The sequence below is a fragment of the Sphaeramia orbicularis genome, chromosome 2 (assembly GCF_902148855.1).
Source record: "Sphaeramia orbicularis chromosome 2, fSphaOr1.1, whole genome shotgun sequence".
NCBI classification, from domain to species: domain Eukaryota; kingdom Metazoa; phylum Chordata; class Actinopteri; order Kurtiformes; family Apogonidae; genus Sphaeramia; species Sphaeramia orbicularis.
This window is the reverse complement of record NC_043958.1, coordinates 30,391,236-30,414,924: the sequence shown is the minus strand read 5'-3', so window position 1 is coordinate 30,414,924 and position 23,689 is coordinate 30,391,236. Positions and strand designations below refer to the sequence as shown.

The 23,689-nt window shown below is 39.6% G+C and overlaps 2 protein-coding genes across 2 annotated transcripts in view; one reads left to right on the top strand and one right to left on the bottom strand.

The window, feature by feature from the left end:
* Window positions 1–23,689, bottom strand: part of LOC115434010 (zinc finger protein 431-like) — a 215,746-nt gene that overhangs the window by 101,273 nt on the left and 90,784 nt on the right. The window lies entirely within an intron of this gene.
* The window catches only part of LOC115433979 (zinc finger protein 271-like), a gene marked incomplete at its 5' end in the record, with an annotated part of 219,668 nt that continues 207,273 nt past the window's right edge, over window positions 11,295–23,689 (top strand). Inside the window, 2 exons of the mRNA XM_030155612.1 lie at window positions 11,295–12,119; window positions 12,276–12,455. Coding sequence (XP_030011472.1) covers window positions 11,295–12,119; window positions 12,276–12,455 — 1,005 coding nt within the window. The remainder of the gene's footprint in view (window positions 12,120–12,275; window positions 12,456–23,689) is intronic.

Sequence of the window (23,689 nt, the reverse complement as noted above, 5' to 3'; positions counted from 1 at the left end):
TCTCTTCTCTTCTCTTCTCTTCTCTTCTGTTGAACACAGTAGACCAGATGTAGACACACTGTCATCACAGGGTTCCATACAGTGTAGATCTGCTGGACTTACAGTCAGATAACACCAGCCCATTTTTCGTTGACCCAACCCACATAGGCCACAGGACCAGCCCATAGTTTGGGGATCAGCTTACAAGGACAAGAAAAGTGACGCACGGATCCATTTTCTTTCCGGGTGGATCTTCAGTACTGAGTTCTGTCTATTTGTGATCAGATCCAATCCAATTCAATGTATAAAAATGAGACAGAGGTGAATCCTGACTCATCCTTGGAGCTTCCAACAAAAGAACTCACTAACAGAGGACTGTGTCCAGGAGGATCAGCAGAGATCTGCTCCAGACAATTCTAAGGCCGGACTAACAACAAGGGAAGAAGAAAACCTTTGGATTTTGTTCATCAGAATTTCACTGATGTCATAATCATTTCATTAGAAACTGTCTGACAGAAATTCTATTCCCTGGAAAACAAAACAAAAATAATATATTACAAAAATGGGATAAATCTTCAGTTGATAAACTTAGAACAAAGTACATGAAATTCCCTGTACCCCCAAAGTTCCAGAAACACACTGTAAAATTAGGAATAACATCTGTCCCTCTAAGGATTTGCTCAGGTTGCGGTTTGGCAGTGATGATCATATTTGTACATTTTGTGCTGATGACACTCAGACTACTGACCAGATACTTTTTTCATGTCATGTGGTGCATTTATTTTGGGTTGACATTAACAATTGGATCAAACTACAGATCCCAGCATTCTCCAATTCCATATGAACCACTGATGTCACATTAGTATGATCCTCCAGAACAACAACAAGGAATTCTGCTGGAATGGGTTTTTGGGACTTGCCAATTTTTTAGTCACAAAAATAGAATTCTGAAGTCATCGCCCAAGTTGATTGTTTTTATAAATGAATTCAAACTAAACTTAAAGTCCCTGAAATTAATTGAAAACCTCAAAGCCACAAAATTATATGAAATGTTCCATAAATTTCACATTGAAATCAATACTTGAATTTCCCCCTTGTGCAATGGTTTACAATATTTATTTATTTTATTGTATTTATCTTGTATTATTTTAATTCTTATCAGTTTTTATTTCTAGACTTCTTTTTCCTGATGTGTATTTGTATTCTAATTTAATATTTGTCAGTTGTTGATGTTCTTTTGCCTTGGACAATGTATGCCACACTGACACATGGAATGTGAAATGACCACACTGAAAAAAATGGGGGTGTTATTTACTTCAGAAAACTTAGGAAAGTATTTGCACTTAGAATTATAAGTAAATTCTACAAGGGCGATCATCAAGTAAACTTTACTTGTGGATATATGTTTATTTTACTAACAAACCTCAGGTAATTTACTGATGATTATTAATATGGTCATTAAATGTGACTTTCTCCTTCTTTGGAAGTTTTATTTGGACTCTGACTGCTTCAAACTGAAAATGCTAATGCTCCTAAACTAATGACTTTTCAAGGGGATTTTCTGATACTGTGACATATTGCTAGAATAAAGTTACCAGACTGAACACTGGTCGTGCTTTCCTGGTTCTACTATAAGACACACTTCTGAGTGAGCAGTGGAATTTCCTTTCATGTGATAATGCTGATGAAAACCAGCCTAGACTATCTGACAGCAGCACAGAGCGTTCAGTCATGGGCTCAAACTGAAATATTCCTTCAGTTCACTCAGATACTCTCCCCTATAGGCACAACATGAGTCAGAGAACTACAGAACACAGAACACAAACCTGCTTTGAACCAATATTTACAACTTGTAAGGTAGTGCACTGTCACATGACTCAGTGACAGTTGAAACTACATGAGTCACATGACTGGGCACAAACTGCCCCCATTACCATCAGTGTGTCTCGCTACAATACTTTTTCTAACTTTTATTAATGGACAATATTTAAGTAACATTTACACAACATTTGACATATTTGTTGTGCAGTTTAAATTGCCTATTAAAACTTCTTTGGTATTTCTAGGTTCATGTGCACTGACTCTAACCTTTGAATATTATGTGAAAATACAGAATACAACTGACTGTGCCCACACAGTTTATTTATTACACCAATGACATATTTAGTTTGACTGGAATAATTCCAGTTCTCACCGATACTTACAATTAAAAAATAAAAATTGTTACAATTAACTTAATAAATATTAGTACACCAAAAAAATCATTGTTTTCAGTGCAAGTTTATGTAAAAACCTTTAAAAAAAAAAAAAAACTTCCAATCAACAAACATATTAGAGACTGAAAATTATTACATATTTATTTTATTTTTTATATGATTGTGTTTTTCGTTTTATTTTATGTAATTTGTGTTTTGTTTCTTTTATTTATTTTCTTTTATATTGCTCCTGTTTTATTTCATTATTTTATTTCATAGTTTATTTTATAGTTTTAGTTGAATAATTCCAGTTCTCACTGATACTTACAATTAGAAAATAAAGTGTGACAGTTAACTTAATAAATATTACTACACCAAAAAATCATTTTTTTTCTGCGCATGTTTGTCATGTACAAAACTTGAAAAAAAAAAAAAAGCCAAAAATTCCAATCAATGAACATATGAAACCCTGATAATCATTTAATTTATTTTTTTTTATATATAATTGTGTTTTTTCTTTTATTTTAGCATTTTATGTTATTTGGGTTTTGTTTTATTTATTTTCTTTTATGTTGCTTCATTTTTATTTCATTATTTATTTCCTTTTACTTCAAACAATTTTAGATTGTATTTTATTTTACTTAATTAGATTTTTATTTTATATTTTATTGTTTTGTTTTGGTTTTTTTTTCATTGTTATTCCGTAATAGCGGCGCACAGTGTGAAAGTTCCCAGTGAAAAGAAACTTGACAATGTCTAATTAGCTCCTCCGTCATTTGGCCTCTTCCATCTGGTTTGCGTATATGAGAACACTGGACTGTCCACAGTCCAAATGCCTCCTCACTATCAAAGCAAATAGGAGCTTAGATCTGCCATCTCCATGTTTGTAGTTTGTGTTCAACGTGGATCAGCTGGAATACTTTGAGGTGGGATGGAGTTCAGTCCAAGTCAGATAGATTCTACCTCCCAGCACTCTGGAATGCAGCATATGCACAGCCCCACTACTTCCTGAACTGAACCCTTTCATGCATTCTGCTCACTCCAGTGGACAGCTGTTCTCCAGCTGTTCTCTTGTATATTCATGGCTTTTGTTGTTTCCCTTTCATTTCAGCACCATCCCATACACTGACATTCATACCATTACTGTAACTCTATGTTCTTGACAAACATAATCTGCAGGAACATGACTGAGTGTAAATCAATTGGTAATTGTTATTAGACTGTAATTAACAGTTTCCTTAAACAAAAAGTTTTTTTCTATTATCTCCATGAAGTGAGTAAGAACTGAGTATATTAGAGTATGATAAAAGGTGAGAAAACATCAGATTAGCTGCATCAAAAATGCTTTTGTTTCATAGTTTTCACACAGTATAGGGTCAAAATGTCCCGTCAGAGCCAACTTTAATTGATATCCATTCCAACATTTATTTCAACATAAAGTAGCTCCTTGTTTTGGATAATCCCTTATGGACCAACTAAAGCAAAAGCACATTTAAAAGTAAAAATGTGGGTCATTTAACAACACTAATCTGTCAAATTGTCTCTAAAAATGTCCTGTCAGACAGATTTCAAATACCGTGTTTTGACCCTATGTCACTTTCTGATATTGCGTTTTAAATACATGTTTCTTTGTTTCAAAAATTAAACACGGTGTCCAAATGAGTGGACATTTGTGTAACTCCATGAAAAACAGGTTAATTTAAAAAATAATAATAATTGAATCATTTTGGTTTTTTTTCATGCCCAAAGAGGAATAAAAACACTCAGGAAAAAAATCTTGACGAAGGTTCTCATAATTCATGCATCAAAGGGTTAAGGCAGCTCCTTTAAAGCAATTATTCAAATGAACCTTTTGTCCAAAGCATCTGGTTTATCACTGAACCTCCAAAAATGTGAGCTGTGATCTGTTCATACCAGTGATGTTCACAGTAGAGCTAATATCCCAGTGAAAGACCAAGTGAAGTATCTGGGAATTAGAATCACAACAAATGGAACTAAAAGAACTGATTTCAATATTATTCCAAGGTCAAAAGATGGACAGAAATGATTCAGTCACTGGTTCATAACAGACCTCTGTCTACTGGGCCGGATTCTTCTATCTAAAGCCCAAGGCTTCTCCACACTTCTGTATCCATGACAACCATTCTACACATCTGCAAAAGTAATCAAGTCATCTAACTCTAGAATATTTACATTTATTTGGAAAAATAAGACTCACTACCTCCATGAAACTCAACTTGTCAGAGATTATGATAAAGGGGGATTAAAAGCCATGGAATTTGAATCAGTTATCACATCTGTGAGAATGCAGTGGTTAAAGACTGTCTTTCCCAGCCCCATTCCAAATAATTTATTCAGTAAAGTTGGATGGATTGACTTCTTATTGAAATGTGATTTTGAAGTGCATCAAATTCCTGTTAAGTTATCGAACTTCCACAAATAAGCATTGAACTTTAGCAAAATGATTTTTACCCATAACTTCTGCCCACACAACACTATTTTATGGAACAACAGATTGATTATTAGAAATAGAAAGTCAGTTTTTAAAGCTGAATGGTTTCATAATGGTTCATTATTTGTTTTGGATTTATTGAACACAGAAAGACACCTGTTATCATCTGAAGAATTCTCTAGGAAATACAATGTAAATAGCACAAGAAAAGAATATGATCAAACCTGTAAAGTGATTCCAACATCATTAGTTCAAATAATCCAAGGTGGTCTGCCCTGCCCCTTATCTGTTCCCTTCTGACCTGGTTTGAAAGTCAATGACATTGATCTGTTCGATAGAAGGTGCAACAATAAAAAAAATGATCTGTCTAGCTTTAAACAGAAAAACTTTGGGGACTTTAACACAGTTGCTTTACCTAACATCAAAACCACCCTGAGGGAAAAATGTTTTTCTTTTTATCTTCGGTGTCCTGTTGCTCCCACAGTAAAGGAAACTCATTTCTAAATTGCATGTTCAGTTTACCCTGTTAAGGATTTTTTACACAAAAGATTTAACTTTGCTGTGGATTCCTGTGTTTTCTGTTCCTCTGAAGCTGAAACCATTGAACATTTGTTTTTTAAATGTTCACACAGCATTTCCTTTTGGGCTGATATTCACAGTTAGTTGTCCTTAAAACTGAAAATATTCCGTCTTTTTCTGTATTTGATATTATTTATTATGTGGATTCTTTAGATGTAAACATCAAAGATATTGTTCACCTTATTATTATTTTGGCTAAATTTCATATTCATTGTTGTAAGTGGAGAAACACGAACCCCTCCTTTAATTTGTTTATATGTGATTTCATTAATTATTACAGATCTCTTAAGTTTATTGAAAAAATGTCCAACAAAGCCAGAAAACTTTATTCTAGATGATCTCAGTCCTTGCTGTTTGAAATGTATCTTGCCTTAGTCCTTTGTGCTCTATTGTCCAGTCACATATATATTTTTCTGTTTCTTTAGTTTCAGTACACTGCAAATGTCTTAATCTTTTTGTTTATTTTGTTTCAGATATTTTCAACAGTTCTATGTTTCATCATTCCATCATGTCTCCTAATGTATTTCTGTTTTTCTCTTCTGGAACATTTTCCCTTTCTTGTTCTGTAAATTGCTTTGTGCCAATAAAAAAAAGGGAAAAAACAGCAGCTCCTGTATTTCCTGTCTTTCATTATTGGACACACTGGTTAACCCAGGTGTGTCTGCTACTTGTTGTTGAGACTACTGTGGTCAGACATACCTGGAATAATCAGTGTGTCCAATAATGAAAGACAGGAAATAAAGAAATAAATCATAAATAAAGGAGCTGCCTTAAGTTCAGGAAGTGGTGGAGCTGTGCATAGAGCCCAGAGGGACACACCTTTCAAATCTAATACGCGTCTGTTCTAGACATTACGGTGATGATGAGATATCAGGCCTTGATTCCAAAAATTTTAGAAATGAATTCCATATCTTGTGGAAGATATGAGTTTTCCGTTTAATTGTGTACGTGAGCCTTTCAATAGCTCTGCAGGATGAGAGTTCAGCAATCCATGAATTCAACGATGGACAATCAACACTTTTCCAATGTCTACCTATAAGATGCATGTATTAGACAGAGGCTCACCAGCCTACTGTCATGAGTTCTAAGGGCTAAAGTTTCTGGAATAAGACCTAGAACACAGATCTCTGGGCACATTGGGATTTCTTTGTCTATAATATTGGAAATTGTGTGAATTAATCTTCTCCAAAATTCTTGCATATGTTCACATTTCCAAATACAGTGATACAAGGTACCTCTGTCAGTTCCACATTTTATACAGGTGTCTGGGATATTGGGGTTGAATTTGTGAAGTTTTTCAGGAGTTCTATAGGTTCTCATAAGCCAGTTATATTGAATTAATTTAAATCTGCTATTAATGGATATTGTTTGTGCCTGGGAACAAGCTTTCTCCCATTCCTGCTCTGTAATACCTGTTTGGAGGTCTTCTGTTCATGCTAGTTTTCTATAATTTGAGGACTCTTCAGTCATTTTTATCATTTTTTTTATATATCATTGAGATCTTCCCCTTACTATTGGGGTCTGATGTTGCTAGTTCTTCTAAAATACTTAAAGGAGGACATTGATACGACTGCATCTTGGAGCAAATAAAACTACAAATCTGAAAATATGTGAACAAATGGGTTTGAGGGATTCCAAATTTTGTTTTAAGAGTTTCAAAGGACATTAGAATATTATCTTTATAAAGGTCTGAAATCCTTTGCAGTCCCAACTGCGCCCATTGGCTGAATCCAGGATCAGATTTACCTGGTTTAAATAATGCATTGTCCCCAATGGGGCTGAACTGTGATATCCCAGGCTGTTCTCCAAACATGTCTTGTGTTTCAGACCAAACTCTAATTGTGTTTTTTAGAAATGGGTTAACTGTGTCCTTCTTCAGTTTCTTCAAACAATCTGAATACAGATACCTATCTAGAGTAAGTCCTCTGGCATTTTCTCTCTCTATCTGAACCCAAGGTCAATTGGAATGTTCAGAGAACCAGAAGAAAGCCGATCTAAGCTGGGCTGCCCTAAAGTACCATAAGAGGTTAGGTTAGCCAAAATTTTAGAAAAGAATGTCCCATCCTGATTAAGCAGAGATAGGACAAAAAGAACCCACGTCTTCTGGGTCTGTACCCTTTTTGTTTATCACTGTAATGAGCGCTTCTGTTAGGGTGGGAGGAAGGACCCCATCAGAGTGGGCTAGAGGCAACACTTTATGGAGATATGGACAGAGAATTTTGTTGATTTTTTTATACAGTTCACCTGGAAGGCCATCAGGACCTGGGGCTTTATTGCTTTAAAGCGAAGTGATGGCTTTTTTTTTTTTTTTTACTTTTTCAATAGAGATTTCTGAGTTCAGCTGAGGGGATTATTTCATCTAACTGGGAGAGATTGCATTTATCCAAGAAATCCTGTGTAGCCGTATAGTCTGTATTGTTTTTGGAAGTGTACAAGTTTTTGTCAAATTGGAGAAATCGATCATTAATGTCCATGGGTTTCATCAGAATCTCACCTTTATCAGATTTGATTGTATGTACTGTGCGATCACTTTCCTGTTTTCTGACTTGTGGGGCTAAAAGTCTGTGGCTTGTCATTAAATTCTAAAAAATTCTCTTTGGTAAATAAGAACGCCTTACTAACCCTTGCTGAGAGTATCTTTTTATATTCATATTTTAAGACTGATAGTTTTTTTTATGTAGTTTTTTGGGCATTGTCTTTGTCCAGAAGGTTGGTTTGATTGTCTAGTTCAAGTATGCTGGTGCTTTGAATGCCTCCCAGAGAATAGAAGGGGTGGTTTCTGAATTATCATTAGTATCAAAATTAGAGATCGACCGATATGGGTTTTTCAGGGCCGATCCTGATTATTAGTAGTTAGAGGAGACTGATAACAGATATTTGGAGCCGATATTCATTTGCAGTAAAAGTGTAAAAATTGGCATAAAATTTTTGAATAATGCAAACACTGAACTTCATTTAAATGCCTAAAGCATGTTTATTTAATCAAACAAATACAAAATAATAGCTCCAGAAGTGCATGGACTTCCTAGACTCAGAAGCATCTCTTATAAAGTTGAATAAAAGCTTAAATAAATAGCTCCCTGAAATTTTTCCACAGAAAATAAAGTCAAATTTAATTATAACGATAATGACTTCTCTTTGTTTGAAGTTCAAACACAACACAAATACAGGGAGTTAACGAGCTCAGCAGCAACACACAGCCTTCCCTGGTGGTGTTGGCCGATTGAAATACTGCCAGACTGCACTTTTAGACTTAGGTCCATCCATCTGTAACAAGGTTTAAAAAAAAAAGAGAGAGTGTTAAAGGTGGGGCCACATGCTGACATCTGCTCAACTCATGCTTCATTTATTACAGCATTTGGGACGCCTTAAGTTGATTTCATTATTACATTTTATATTTTACCATGCAATAGCAGGGACCCTGTCATTCAAAACTATGTTGCTACATTTTTAATGATTAATATGACAAAAGCTACATAAAAAAGTCTAATAGTTGCTATGAGTGCAGTTAAACTCCTGACAGAACACAAACAGCCTTTAGGGCTTTAATGAGCACACACAGGATTTAAAATATTCCACCATTTTGTTCAGATAAATTACTTCTGAATTTTATTCTCTCTCATCTTCACTTTAATTTTCAGATCATAGGACTAGAAAGCTCACAGCAGCGTTAGTAGTCATGACTTGTAGAGTTTTTCATGTGACTTTAACACAAACACACACTATTCTCCACATTCCATACATTTTGCCCCATTGCTAATCCATAGTCTGCAGAGTATTTAAAGTCAGACTGATGAACTAATGTCCTGGTAAAAGCTCATCAGCCTCCACCTCAGCGTGCTTCCCTAAAACAAGTGAACTGAGTTTTTTACGCTCTCTCTCTTAATCACACACACATGCTTTTCTATCACAGACTGTTTCCATCTCCATATTATCAACAGTTTTCTTTTATAATAATTCACAGACATGTCGGGAGGTAATACAAGTTAGCAGAGCTGCCGCTAATGTTTACTCCGCTCTTACGTTATTCTGCTGCTCACTGGAACGTTAGTTATGACATGTAGAGCACTGGGATGTTTATTACAATCTCAGAAGAGTTTCCTGCGTTTACCTTCGACACGTGTTTTCTCTCCGGACCTTCTCACACGAGAAAACTTTCCCTCTCCGTGGTGTGTGTGTGAGGACAGCTTCTGCTTCAGAGGGTCTGCTTCTGCTGCTTAACCAATCAGAGGGCGCGGGGTGGATAGTGCTGGAGACAGTAGGCAGGAGAGAGAGAGGCGTGGCTGCATCTGAGCCCAAATAACCCAGTTTTAAATTGATTTATTGATATCGGCCTGTCGGATTAAAAAAAGGCCGATGCCGAGATACGTCAAATTTCCAAATATCACCACCGATAATCGGCGCGGCCGATAAGTCGACCTCTAATCAAAATAGAGGGATATTTGAGCTTCTAAATAATCACAGAACTCTTTTTCAGTTAGTAACAGAGGATTCAGCCTCCAGTTTGTCTGTGGCTTCACCATGTTTTGAATATTCACAGTGCACGTTAAAGGGCTGTGATCTGACATCAGAATATTATGGTATGTCACATCTACGGCATATGGCATTCATTTGGCTTCTATGAGAAAGTAATCTATCCTGCTGTATGAGTTCTGCATTGCTGAGTAAAAGGAGCATTCTCTGCCAGTCGGATTAGCGATTCTCCAAATGTTAAATTAGTATTATTGATGAACGTATTCAGAAAGACACGCAAATGACTTCTGTCTGTTCTGCAGGTGGAAGATCTGTCTAAATACAGGTCTGTGTTTTGGCGTTTTGATGTGCAGGTTGAACGTATCCACCTCAGATTTGGTCAAATTGAATTCAATACGTCCAAGCTGGTGACCTTACGTGACATCATATGATCGTGGCGGTGCAACGAGTTCTGAGGTTTTGTCATAAAACAAGTAACTGTTGTAACTCATTTGTACATTGTTGAACCTGCATCAGTGTTCACATAGGGCTGCACGATTCATCGATTTTAAATCGAAATCGGATTTTTTAATTAGGATGATTTTTAAAAAGGGGAAATCGTAAAATCGATTTCATCTTTCTCGTGCCTCCGGGCCTCGCGCTTCCGTGCGCCCATGGGCTACTGTAGGCTCTTCCTGTGACAACGGTCTGTCACAGAAGTCCATGTAATGACCACGGACGTTAAATCTGTTAATGAGCCCACAGTAATTATAGCAATATAAGCCGTGGCTTCACGCACGGATCCTGCAACTGAAATAGAACTGCATGGTGATCACTCTTCCGTTGTCCCGGATCCGTACCGTACTGTCTACAGGTCTGCACAAAGCTCAGCTTTGTGCAGACCTGTTTAGTCCAGTTCATCCGACTTCCGGACTTCTATCTCTATCCTTCATTCATAGGACTCCTGTTTGTTCCTCTTAGTTGTTGTTTCTGTTAATAAGTCCGTTTTTTCCTTCCACATGTGCATTTCAGTTCTGTCCATTCACATCCTTAAACAGTAGACTGTGGTCAGTGACAGGAGGAGCAGTGTGAGTGAAGCGTCAGATTCAGAGGGACACATATCGAATGCGGAGACAGCGATAATGGAGCAGATGCTGGACGGCCATAATGAATGATTGACAGGAGGCTCAGTCAGGTTCGGCCAATTACTTCATTCAGACCGACTAAAATGATTGGTCAAACTTTTATCAGAAATATATGAGAATTAAACATTTTTGAGTTTCAATACCTGGTGGATTTCTTTTACATTTAGTTTGACACACGCTTATTAGGAGCATTTTAAGATGACAAAAGAAAAGTGTAAAAATGCCACATCATACAGTATAGCTTTAATTATATAACTAGTTAATTTTGTCTGTCTGTTTAATCTGGTTTGAAAGGGATGTGTTTGTTGTGTTCCATTCCATTGCATTTCAGTGACCACCTCTTCCTTTCTTTGTGTTTTGATGTAGAGAGAAGCCAAAGGTGAAACCTAAAAGTTGCACCTGGACAAAGATCACCTGATTCCAGCAAACATGGATGGAAGACCCACCTGTGAGCAGTGTGGAAAGACTTTCACCACAGCAAGATGCCTAAAAAGACACCAACACATCCACACTGGAGAAAAACCATATGGATGTAACCAGTGTGGAAATGCTTTCACCACAGCAAGTTACCTCATAATCCACCAACGCACCCACACTGGAGAAAAACCATATGAGTGTAACCAGTGTGGAAATGCTTTCACCAGAGCAAGTTACCTAAAAATCCACCAACGCACCCACACTGGAGAAAGACCATATGAGTGTGACCAGTGTGGAAAGCGTTTCACCCAAATGAATGTGCTTAAAGGTCACCAACACATCCACACTGGAGAAAAACCATATGAATGTGACCAGTGTGGAAATGCTTTCACCACAGTAGGTTACCTAAAAATCCACCAACGCATCCACACTGGAGAAAAACCATATGAGTGTGACCAGTGTGGAAATGCTTTCACGACAGTAAGTTACCTAAAAATCCACCAACGCACCCACACTGGAGAAAGACCATATGAGTGTGACCAGTGTGGAAAGCGTTTCACTCAAATGAATGTGCTTAAACGTCACCAACACATTCACACTGGAGAAAAACCATATGAATGTGACCAGTGTGGAAATGGTTTCACCACAGCAAGTGACCTAAAAATCCACCAACGCATCCACACTGGAGAAAAACCATATGCGTGTGACCAGTGTGGAAATGCTTTCACGACAGTAAGTTACCTAAAAATCCACCAACGCACCCACACTGGAGAAAGACCATATGAGTGTGACCAGTGTGGAAAGAGATTCACCCAAAGGAATGTGCTTAAAGATCACCAACGCATCCACACTGGCGAAAGACCATATAACTGTGACCAGTGTGGAAATGCTTTCACCACAGTAAGTTCCCTAAAAATGCACCAACACATCCACACTGGAGAAAGACCATATGAGTGTGACCAGTGAGGAAATGCTTTCACCACAGCACGTTCCCTAAAAATTCACCATCGTATCCACACTGGACAAAAACCATATGAGTGTGACCGGTGCGGAAAGAGTTTCACCCAAATGAATGTGCTTAAACGTCACCAACACATTCACACTGGAGAAAAACCATATAACTGTGGCCAGTGTGGGAATGCTTTCACGACAGCAAGTAATCTAAAACAACACCAACGCATCCACACTGGAGAAAAACCATATGCCTGTGCCCAATGCGGAAAGAGTTTCACCCGAATGATAGGGCTTAAATGTCACCAATGCATCCACACTGGAGAAAATCCATATAACTGTGATGCTAGCTAATCACCTAAAAATCCACCAACGGACCCATATTGGAGAGAGACCAAAGTCTATCCCATAATTTCACACCCACAACCCAAATCCATCTACACTTTACATCTGTCTTCACTTTAGTCCATTCACAAATATAAAAACCTCTGAAATTATAATTACTCTGTCTAAATTGAAGGAAATCTTGAATGCTATTTGGAACAATATTAATTTTTACTTTATAAATCATATACACTATCCTGCAATTTTAAGGGTTTCAAGTGGAATAAATCAATTAATGGTTGCTTCAAAATATCCTACCTTATTAATAATTGGGTATGTTATCAGTACAGGTTCAGTTATTGCCATGTTTCTATCAGTGAAATATGACTTTGTCCTTATTTGATGTGTTTGTATCTTATGCTAAATGGCAGATGGAGTGTGACTTTGAATCTTCCTCTAGGCCATGCAAAAAGGCTCTGTACTTTTCTTCACACTATTGTGACGCTGCTGACCTCAATATAAAAAACAAAGTGAAAATGTATGATCAAAAACAAAAGAAGAAATGAAATGTTATAAGTTGTTTGCTTGATGAGTGTTTTTGATTTACAAATCTAAGTTGTATTCTGATTTATACTTTGTGTATTTTCACCTTTGTGCTGAACAGTGATGAAAAGGTCAGGTTCAGCACAATGTGCCTGTTTTACAACGTGGACATTTTTTGTGGTTAAGGTGAGCTGAGTGTAATCTGAATTATGAACTTGGAAACTTACTGTGGTCAAGAAATGCTAGCCTCCCTGCGCTAATGTTAGACCAAGGCCTGACCCTTGATCAAACTGTCAAATGCATAAGTGCTATTTTGCAGATTTTGCAGATGTCCAATGCACTTGTTAAACTGAAAGGGAACTTTCAAATGGGTGTGTGCTTAGAGTGATTGGCGTATGTACTGACGTGTTTTACCCAGCAATTGTTAACCAATCATATGTGTTTGTTGAACTTATGTAACTGAATATGGAGTAACTAAACATGGGAGACTTCAAAGAGTCACTAAAGACTATAAAATGTAATGAAGAAGATTTTTATGGGTCAGACGAATAGTGTCTTTGATGGGATACTAGTGGTAAACTGCCTTCTCTGACAACTCACAGTGTTTGGATTTTTGTGAATCATTGCTGTTTTCAATAAACCAGACTCTGGGTTTACCTTTTTTAAACTTCAGCCTTGCCTATTGGTGGATTTTTCTTCATTCTCCTTTTGTGTTTTTCCATCGGCAGCTTTAAGTGGTCAGTTTCTTTACCATATTAGTTAACCCCCATCACTTGGCAGACCAGGCCTCCGGTAAATAATCAGTGGCTGTTTCTACTCACAAAGTGGCCACAACCTCTAAAGATGAAGGTATGTGTGTTAGTTATTAATTATTTTATTTTATTTTGTGTATTTGTATTCTTTATTGTGTGCTTCTATTATTCTTCTGTTTCTTACTATACTTAATGCTGCTGCAAAAAAGCAATTTCCTAATTTGGGATTAACCCATAAAGACCCACTGATACTTTTGTGTCAGTTCCCAAATAGATTTTTCCCTATTTATAACCTTTCTAAAGGGATTTGTCACCATTTATTGTAATATTATGTATGTATGTATTATGTATTTGAAGTTTTTTTCAGTGTAAATCATGTATTTTCCTATATTTAATTCACTGATCATGCAGATGTTCATTAAAGCTCAGAGTAAATTCAAAGGTTATTTTATCAAATCAGAAAAAAATTGGGGGAAAGTTATGTTTTCAGCAAAAATATCATTAATTAAACATTAAACCCACTGTGTTCATTCACTGTCATTGATTCAACTCCATGGGTTTTACTGGTGAATCAATACTGTAGAAGATGACAGTGTTTCCACGGTAACTACGGAGCCTCTGAACATCCAAATGGGTCATATCTGATGACCATGAAAAGACGACAAACTGCATTTTACACCAATTACTGACATGTATTGATAGGATTAGTGGATCAATAAGGGTTTAACATTTTAGATCAGTAGATGGTTTTGGTCGATGGTGTGTGTTTGGGTTTTTATGGGTTAATAAAGTATTTATCCAGTCTAATATAATGTCTAATTAGGATGATTTAAAATGGTCATAATTAGGCTGATCATTATGGTCTTATTCAGCGTAGATTATGGGGAGTCCTTTGAGGAAACCCAAGAGGATGTCCCAGCCAGCACTTCCTAAACCACCTCCTCACCTGCACCTGAATTCTCACCAAAGGAAGGTCCTCCAGTTGTGGCTGATGATCCTGCACTGTGGCCAAACCTGACTGATGACAGCACTAGGTGTCCACTTGGAAAAAAACAGACCAGTTCAAATCACAGACTTTGAGTTTCCTCCAAATTCACAAAAGCCCCCAAGGAGATTCACAGAAGACAAAGACATGATGACAACCATGAAAAATGGAGAAAAAATCAAGAGGTCCTACCTGAGTCTGCCTCCTGGAGAGCAGGAGTCTGACGAATTCAGCATTATTTCAATTCCAGCATTATTTCAATTCCAGCATTATTTCAATTCCAGCATTATTTCAATTTCAGCATTATTTAAATTCCAGCATTTTCAATTTCAGCATTATTTGAATTCCAGCATTATTTAAATTTCAGCATTACTTGAATTCCAGCATTATTTCAATTTCAGCATTATTCGAATTCCAGCTTTGTTTCAATTCCAGCACTTTCGATGAATAGTGTCTTTGATGGGATACTAGTGGTAAACTGCCTTCTCTGACAACTCACAGTGTTTGGATTTTTGTGAATCATTGCTGTTTTCAATAAACCAGACTCTGGGTTTACCTTTTTTAAACTTCAGCCTTGCCTATTGGTGGATTTTTTCTTCATTCTCCTTTTGTGTTTTTCCATCGGCAGCTTTAAGTGGTCAGTTTCTTTACCATATTAGTTAACCCCCATCACTTGGCAGACCAGGCCTCTGGCCGGACCTCAGTTTTAACGAGGTATCTGAGCAGGATAGAGAACACCGGCAGTCATGCACTTTGCAGGCACGTAGAGTTAAGCCCAGGGTGCAGCAAAGATAGTTACCTGGTGTTAAAATATAAAGGTATCTGGGGCAGTAATCCATGAACTAATATTATTGTAGTTTGTTGTGATTATTGTGCTATGTGCTTAACATGTTATCATGTGCATCACTGAGTGTTCTTTAAATCTGATTAAAGCATAGACTCACAAATTCAAATATTGCTGGAATTGAAATAATGCTGAATTCGTCAGACTCCTGCTCTCCAGGAGGCAGACTCAGGCACAACCTATTCATTTTTTTCTCCATTTTTCATGGTTGTCATCATGTATTTGTCTTCTGTGAATCTCCTTGGGGGCATTTGTGAATTTGGAGGAAACTCAAAGTCTGTGATTTGAACTGGAGGACACAGTAGCACACAGTAGAGAATAAAAACACACCCAATAAAATAAAATAATTCATAAATAACACACATACCCTCATCTTTAGAGGTTGTGGCCACTTTGTGAGTAGAAACAGCCAAGAATTTAAGCAAAGCACCGAATGAAAAAAGGAAACACTCATAAATCATGACTATATAGTAGTTGACAATCAGGATTATTAACTGGTTTATTTACACAAAATGACTTAACCATTCTACCACCGAATATACAGAAGGATTGTCTTGTAAGTTCCACTATCAAAGCAGTTTTATACCTGCATGAAGTTGGCTCCCCACCCAACCAAAACCTCTGGATAAATATTCTCATTCGTTTGTGCTATTATGGTTATTGAGTTATTAATAATTCTTTAATAGGTCATTTTGAGCTCAGCCAGCCCCCCACTTACTCCAAAATGAACTGAAATAGTGGTGTTTGTTTGTGCTTCGTTAGTGCTGGTTAGTGCCGTGAAAACTGTCGTTTGTGCTGTTATGGTTTTATAGACATTACAAGATTTATTTTCAGCCGATGACATCACACAGCCCCCCCACTTCCTCTGAATTGAGTGGAAATGGTTGTGTTTGTTTGTGCTTCGTTAGTGCTGGTTAGTGCCGTTTAAAGTTTGGTTTGAGCTGTTAGCATTAAGCCCCTCCCCCTCCAAGTTAACTCCAAAAATGCTCTGGTCCGTGTTTCCGTTCATTCAAATGCATTAAAGACACGTGAAGCCCAAACACATTCTACAGGTTGTGTTGTGCTCCACACTCGTCTGTTTTCCTCCTGCTTCTGTCTGTTTGGGTGTTTTTCACTCCTCCTCCAGTCAAACCAGTCAAGCTCTTGGGATGTCACCCTGAACCAGAACTGCAGGTAAATATTTGTAGGTGTTTTGTTTGTTTTCTGACTGTAGAAAACAACTGCAGGGGTATGATCCTCCTCAGATCAGTTAGCTCTACCAGTGTTGTTGTTTCAGGTTCAGTTTTCCTTCTACATTTGTGTGTCTGTGCTTTGACAAACTGCTCGGCTACACACGATATTTTTGCTAACAGCTGTTTTAGGTTATTGTGCTAAACAGTAATTATTGGAGTGATTAGTGTTAATTGGTTTATTAGGCATTGTTTTTTCAGGTAGCTAGAGTGGACAGAATATCAAACCTGTCACAAGGGGAAAAGAAAGGACTCAAATGCTCGGTACTGAAGGGGAAAAAAATAAATTTATTTAACAAAATCTGAAAACAACACAACAAAAACCTAACACAAAAACTAAATCAGAAAACAGAGTCCATAAAAAAAAAAAACATACAAAACCTGGGGTCAGAGTCCGTGGATGAATATGGGTAATTGTCCGGGCTATGGAAAGGAATGAGGAGTAATGGACCAGCGCTGCATGGCTGCAAACCTAATCCTTAAATAGGCCAATGGTAATTGGCTGCAGCCACGCAGCGCCAGCAGGTGAGTATGATGATGATAATGATTATAACAAAAGAGGAGCTGAGGGTCACACAGGCACAGGTCCATGACCAAAAGGGAGGAGCAAAGAGTCACCCAGGCACAGATCCTGACAGGACCCCCCCCTCAAGGGACGGCATCCTGACGTCCCCAGAGATGCGAAAAAGCCCCCCACGAAGACCAGGGCATCCTGGCAAAAGGGGCATGAAGAACCACAGGGGAGATAGGCTGAAGCACCTCCCGGTGGGACGGTGTGAAGAGCCTCCGGGCGAAGAGGGTGAAGCACCTCCCGGTGAAACGGCGTGAAGAGCCTCCGGGTGGACTGGCTGCAGAACCTCAGGGCAAACAGGCTGACGCACCTCCCGGTGAAACGGCGTGAAGAGCCTCCGGGCGAAGAGGGTGAAGCACCTCCCGGTGAAACGGCGTGAAGAGCCTCCGGGCGGACTGGCTGCAGAACCTCAGGGCAGACCTCCGGACCAGGACGTGGAAAACCTCCAAACCAGGATGATGTAGCCCCTCCGGACCAGATCATGGAGAAACCTCCCGACCAGGACGTGAGAACCTCTCCAAAACAGGACAGAAAAATCCCCTGGTTCGTGGACCTCCAGGGCTGTGGCAGACAGGACTCCAGCTGGAGCTTAGGACATCGACTGGAATTGGACTCTGAGACTGGACAGACAGGGGAACGGACTCTGAGACTGGACAGACAGGGGAACGGACTCTGAGACTGGACAGACAGGGGAACGGACTCTGAGACTGGACAGACAGGGGAACGGACTCTGAGACTGGACAGACAGGGGAACGGACTCTGAGACTGGACAGACAGGGGAACGGACTCTGAGACTGGACAGACAGGGGAACGAAGAGCGAGACCGAGACGGGGAAACAGGAACGCTGCGCGGACGGAACCGGACTTCAGGAACAGACAGGAACAGGCTTTAAAAAACGCTGCGTGAACAGACAGAAACAGATTGCAGGAACGCTGCACGGACAAACTGAATCAGACTTCAAAAAACGCTGCGCGGCCGGAACCGGACTTCAAGGAGGGGAAACTACCAGACGGCGTACTAGCCTCCAGGTAGTACTAAGGAAAAGGGAACTGGGCCAAGCAGAGAGACACGGACAGACAGACACAAAAACACGGACAGGCAGAGGGACAATCTACAGAACTGAACTGATGAGAACGATAAAATGGAACTGAAGAACATGAACTGCAAGAAACAGAACTAAAGGACAAACAGGGAAAGAACTGAACTAAGGAGAAACTGATGAAACTGCAGACAAACTGCAGACAGAGAATAAAGAGACTAAAGACAGACTGAAAAAAACACGGGGAACATATAACGCACATGGACTGCAGTAACACACACTGACAAAAATAAATAAATAAATAAAAAATTTCGCACCCACAGAGAAATACACACACACAGAAACTAGGAAATTCACACAGACTAAGAAACAGACTGAAAAATACACAGAAAGACAAACACACACAGAAACACACACAGAAATACTCAAATACGCTCAGAGAAACACACAGAAAAACACACAGAAAACGGCACACACGGACAGAGAGAGACAGGGAGGAACGAATAAAACAAGCAGAACAAACAAACTAACATGGACAGACAGATCAGAACTAATGAACTTCACAGAAATCATTAGACACACGAAGGAAAAGACACAAGAGAAGAACCCGGACCCCACGAAGGCCCAGGTCCCCACATGGAACAGGACGCTGGAAACACGAGGCAGGAAACAGACGAGAGACGCACCGGAAAAAAAAACAACACGGGAGGAGAGCCCGGATTCAACATGGTCCGGGGCCCCACATGACATGGGAACGCCGGTAAAACAAGGCAGGAAACAGACAGGGGACAGAAATACACCGGGAGAACAAACCGGGGTATGCACCCGACGGATCCGGGACCTCCCGAACCAACCGGCACGGAGGAGACCGAACCGCCGGAGCTGAGGACAAGGGTAAGTCTCAGAAAAGCCGGATATGGGGCAGGGAAGCGCGGAGCGACGGTACAGAGGAGAACTAAGGAAAGACAAACGAAACCAGGAATAAAAAACTAAAACACGGAGATACAAAAAGACGAGTCCCTTCAGTACCGGCTGAGTCCAGGTATGGCTGGTCCATTCTGTCACAAGGGGAAAAGAAAGGACTCAAATGCTCGGTACTGAAGGGGAAAAAAATAAATTTATTTAACAAAATCTGAAAACAACACAACAAAAACCTAACACAAAAACTAAATCAGAAAACAGAGTCCATAAAAAAAACATACAAAACCTGGGGTCAGAGTCCGTGGATGAATATGGGTAATTGTCCGGGCTATGGAAAGGAATGAGGAGTAATGGACCAGCGCTGCATGGCTGCAAACCTAATCCTTAAATAGGTCAATGGTAATTGGCTGCAGCCACGCAGCGCCAGCAGGTGAGTATGATGATGATAATGATTATAACAAAAGAGGAGCTGAGGGTCACACAGGCACAGGTCCATGACCAAAAGGGAGGAGCAAAGAGTCACCCAGGCACAGATCCTGACAAAACCACAGATGAGTATTTTAGGATGCACCTTCAAACAGTGAAGTTACCAACAAAGTGGAATAACTTACATTTCATTTATTACTCATTTAAAATGTATTTAGTTACTTATGACTTTGTAGCTAAATGAATTAGTTTCATCACTTTTAAGTTAATAATTATTTTCCTTCCCTAAAAACTGATGTTGAACAGGTTATTCCTTGGGGAACTAAACACACTTTATTTTATTTTATTTGAACATTCCATGAGCTTAACTGTGCAGAAGAAAACCTAGAGTTGTAAACACTGCAGTGTTTCATCAGCTGATGGGACACAGTATGGAATGGACTGTCAATAATACACATGGAAACCACAAATCCAAATGAAGGAACTCTACTCTGACTTTTAAAGTCATACTTTCTGCGTTGTCCCTCATAAAAACAGCCCAGATCAGCTCATTGAATAAACTGTAGAATGTGATGGAAGAAGAGTGTTGAACATTTGGTTTATCTGCAGTCAAACATTTAGCAGGGCCTTCATGTTTACAAGTCAAACAGGGATTGGATCTCATTAGCAGAAGCTTCTCAAACCTCTGAGCAGAAAGTGTGTTTGTTCAAGGAGTCAGCACCAAACCTCCTGTAGTACTGGAAAAAAGTAATTTAATTACAGTAATATTACTAGCAGTGCACTACTGGCCAGTACTGCCTACAAACAGTCAAACTGTAGATTGATAGAATAAATCTACATGTGTATAGATATATGTATGTATATCTATAGATGGCTGGTCCTCAACCCTGGTCCTCCAGATCCACTATCCTGGTCCTCCAGATCCACTCTCCTGGTCCTCCAGATCCACTGTCCTGGTCCTCCAGATCCACTCTCCTGGTCCTCCAGATCCACTATCCTGGTCCTCCAGATCCACTGTCCTGGTCCTCCAGATCCACTCTCCTGGTCCTCCAGATCCACTGTCCTGGTCCTCCAGATCCACTCTCCTGGTCCTTCAGATCCACTCTCCTGGTCCTCCAGATCCACTATCCTGGTCCTCCAGATCCACTGTCCTGGTCCTCCAGATCCACTGTCCTGGTCCTCCAGATCCACTCTCCTGGTCCTCCAGATCCACTGTCCTGGTCCTCCAGATCCACTCTCCTGGTCCTTCAGATCCACTCTCCTGGTCCTCCAGATCCACTGTCCTGGTCCTCCAGATCCACTCTCCTGGTCCTCCAGATCCACTCTCCTCCATGTTTCAGATGTCTCCGTCTTCCTTCTCAGCTGACAGTCCTTCTCAGGCTTCTGCAGTGTGTGATGGTCAGCTCATCATTTGAATCAGGTGTTGTTAGAGGGATCCATGTAAAATCTGCAGGACAGTAGATCTGGAGGAGCAGGGACACAGATCTGCATTTGAAGTGGATGACTGCATGAATAAAAATGACTCAGGTTTGGAGCACTGACTTTATGAGCAAAATAAAACATACAAATATCTGTGTTTGAAACAGGAGGACACAAACTCTGAACATGAACTATGAACTGAAGGAAGGATTTTGTGAGGATATTTACAAGCATGAATTGGACCAAAAAGTAAGAAATGATAAAATAATACTGGAAATGAATGAACTGAAGCAGTGAAGTGATGACTGTTCAGTGGAGAACACAGCATGTGGGCATATGTGGGTGTTTTTGATGTTTTTTTCTGATGCTGTTTCCACTCCACTTCCTAGGTCTTCATCCATCTCACAGATACAGAAGGTCCAAGAGCATCCTGGGTCAAGCCTCCCTGGAAAGCAACGACTGCCCCCCCCTCAAAGTAAATGTGTTTCCTCAGAGCACCAGAGTGGAGGGAAATCCACTCAAAGGGAACTGTGTGTGCAGCTCTAAACCCTCCTCAGAACAGACTGTGGAGTCAGTTTTCTGTCAGAAGCTCTTGTATCCATGCATTTGTGTTTGACTCCAGTAGTGACAGAAGAACTGCAGTCCAGTGTCTTTAATGCTCCCACTATGAGCTGACCTGGATTTGAACTACAGCAGTGACACCATCAGATCTGTGTCTCCTAATTCCTAATCCTTTCTCTCTTGTTTTGCTTTGTGTGGTGTGGCCAAATGAGGTGGATGTCTTGGTTGGGATCTCCAAAGTCCATCAGCTTCTTCACCTGTGATGCCTGCCGTCCATGGGCTTCCATCTGCCTTCACATAGTTCTGTGTTCATCTGCACAAGCACATTTCCAGACATAAAGGCTTTGAACAGCCAGTGTGCAGGAGTCCCCAGCGTTGTTGATGCACCATCTGAACACCACTGGGCTGTTAACTGCTGCTTCTATCTCACATGTTCTGTCCACATGACCATGGTGCTCTGTACAGGAGCTCCTGACTTCAGTGGAATTGTGACTGATGGACAGACCTGGGCTCTGTTAGAAATAAATGTACAAGGACTTTGGACTGCTTTCCAAATCTGCTCATTTATGACATGAGTCCAGGTGCCAGGCTTCAAATGGGATAGGCTTTTTTTTTTTAGTTTTAGAAAATTTGTCGTACTCAGCCTTTTCTGGAATAAATTCTCTCCATTTGTCCAAAGGGTTACTTTAATACATGAGCAATATTTTGTGAGCAATTTTGGAGTCAATGTTCTGCTAACTTAGTTTGAAAACATTTCATTTCCATTGGCCAGAAATCAGATTTTGCAGAGGGTTGTAAATCCTCTGCTGAGAAGCTCACACTTGTAAAACAGTGCAATATTAGATGTGAAATTCCTGCAGCTCTAACTTTTTTTCCACAGGTGGACTTCAGGTTCAAACCTGTCCACCCCCCACTAGTGGGACAACTGTGAAGTCTCATGATGCTCCACTGACATAAATTGGGAACAAAACTACTGAACAAAACACTTCCTTTGCGTTGCTTTTTTATTGAAATTTCAGCCATAGTTGACAGGACAACTTTAGCAGGTAAACAAGGAAGAGGCATCAACAGGTTCTGATCAGGTCAGACCACCGAGACAGCTGTGAAGAACAGAGGAACAACAATGTGGAACCCACTGCAAATGGAGCTCCTGGAAAAATACATTAAAGACCATTTCAGGTGAATTTGTAGAGGGGGTGGGGGGGGCTTAACGTCATCGGCTGAAAATAAATGTAATATTTATAAAACCATAACAGCACAAACAACAGTTTTAACGGCACTAACGAAGCACAAACAAACACAACCATCTCCACTCAATTTAGAGGAAGTGAGGGGGGGGGGGGGGGCTGTGTGACGTCATCAGCTGAAAAATCTTGTAATATTTATAAAACCATAACAGCACAAACGACAATTTTAATTGCACAAACCAGCACTAATGAAGCACAAACAAACGCCACCATTTCGGTTAAATTTGGAGTAAGGGGGGGGGCTGGATGACCTCAGAAGGACCTTTCAAAGAATTGTTAATAACTCAATAACTACAATAGCACAAACGACAGTTTTAACTGCACTAACCAGCACTAACGAAGCACAAACAAATGAGAATATTTATCCAGAGATTTTCGTTGGGTGGGGGGGGCATTTCACGCAGGTCTCTGGAGGTCCTATGGAGAAGAAACATTACACAAGGAATGTATGGAATAATGAGTTCCACATGTGTGGACTAGTTGGAGCGCAAGGACTTGGTGGATCCAGAACGGTGGAACTAGAAAAGGAGACGACAAAGAAAGCTTGAGTTGAGACTCTTCATCTGTACATGTGGCTTGGTAGTCTGCCAGATCTGAATGAATAAATGTATGAATGGAAGATTCAGAAGGATCAGTGTCCTGGTTCATCATAAAAGA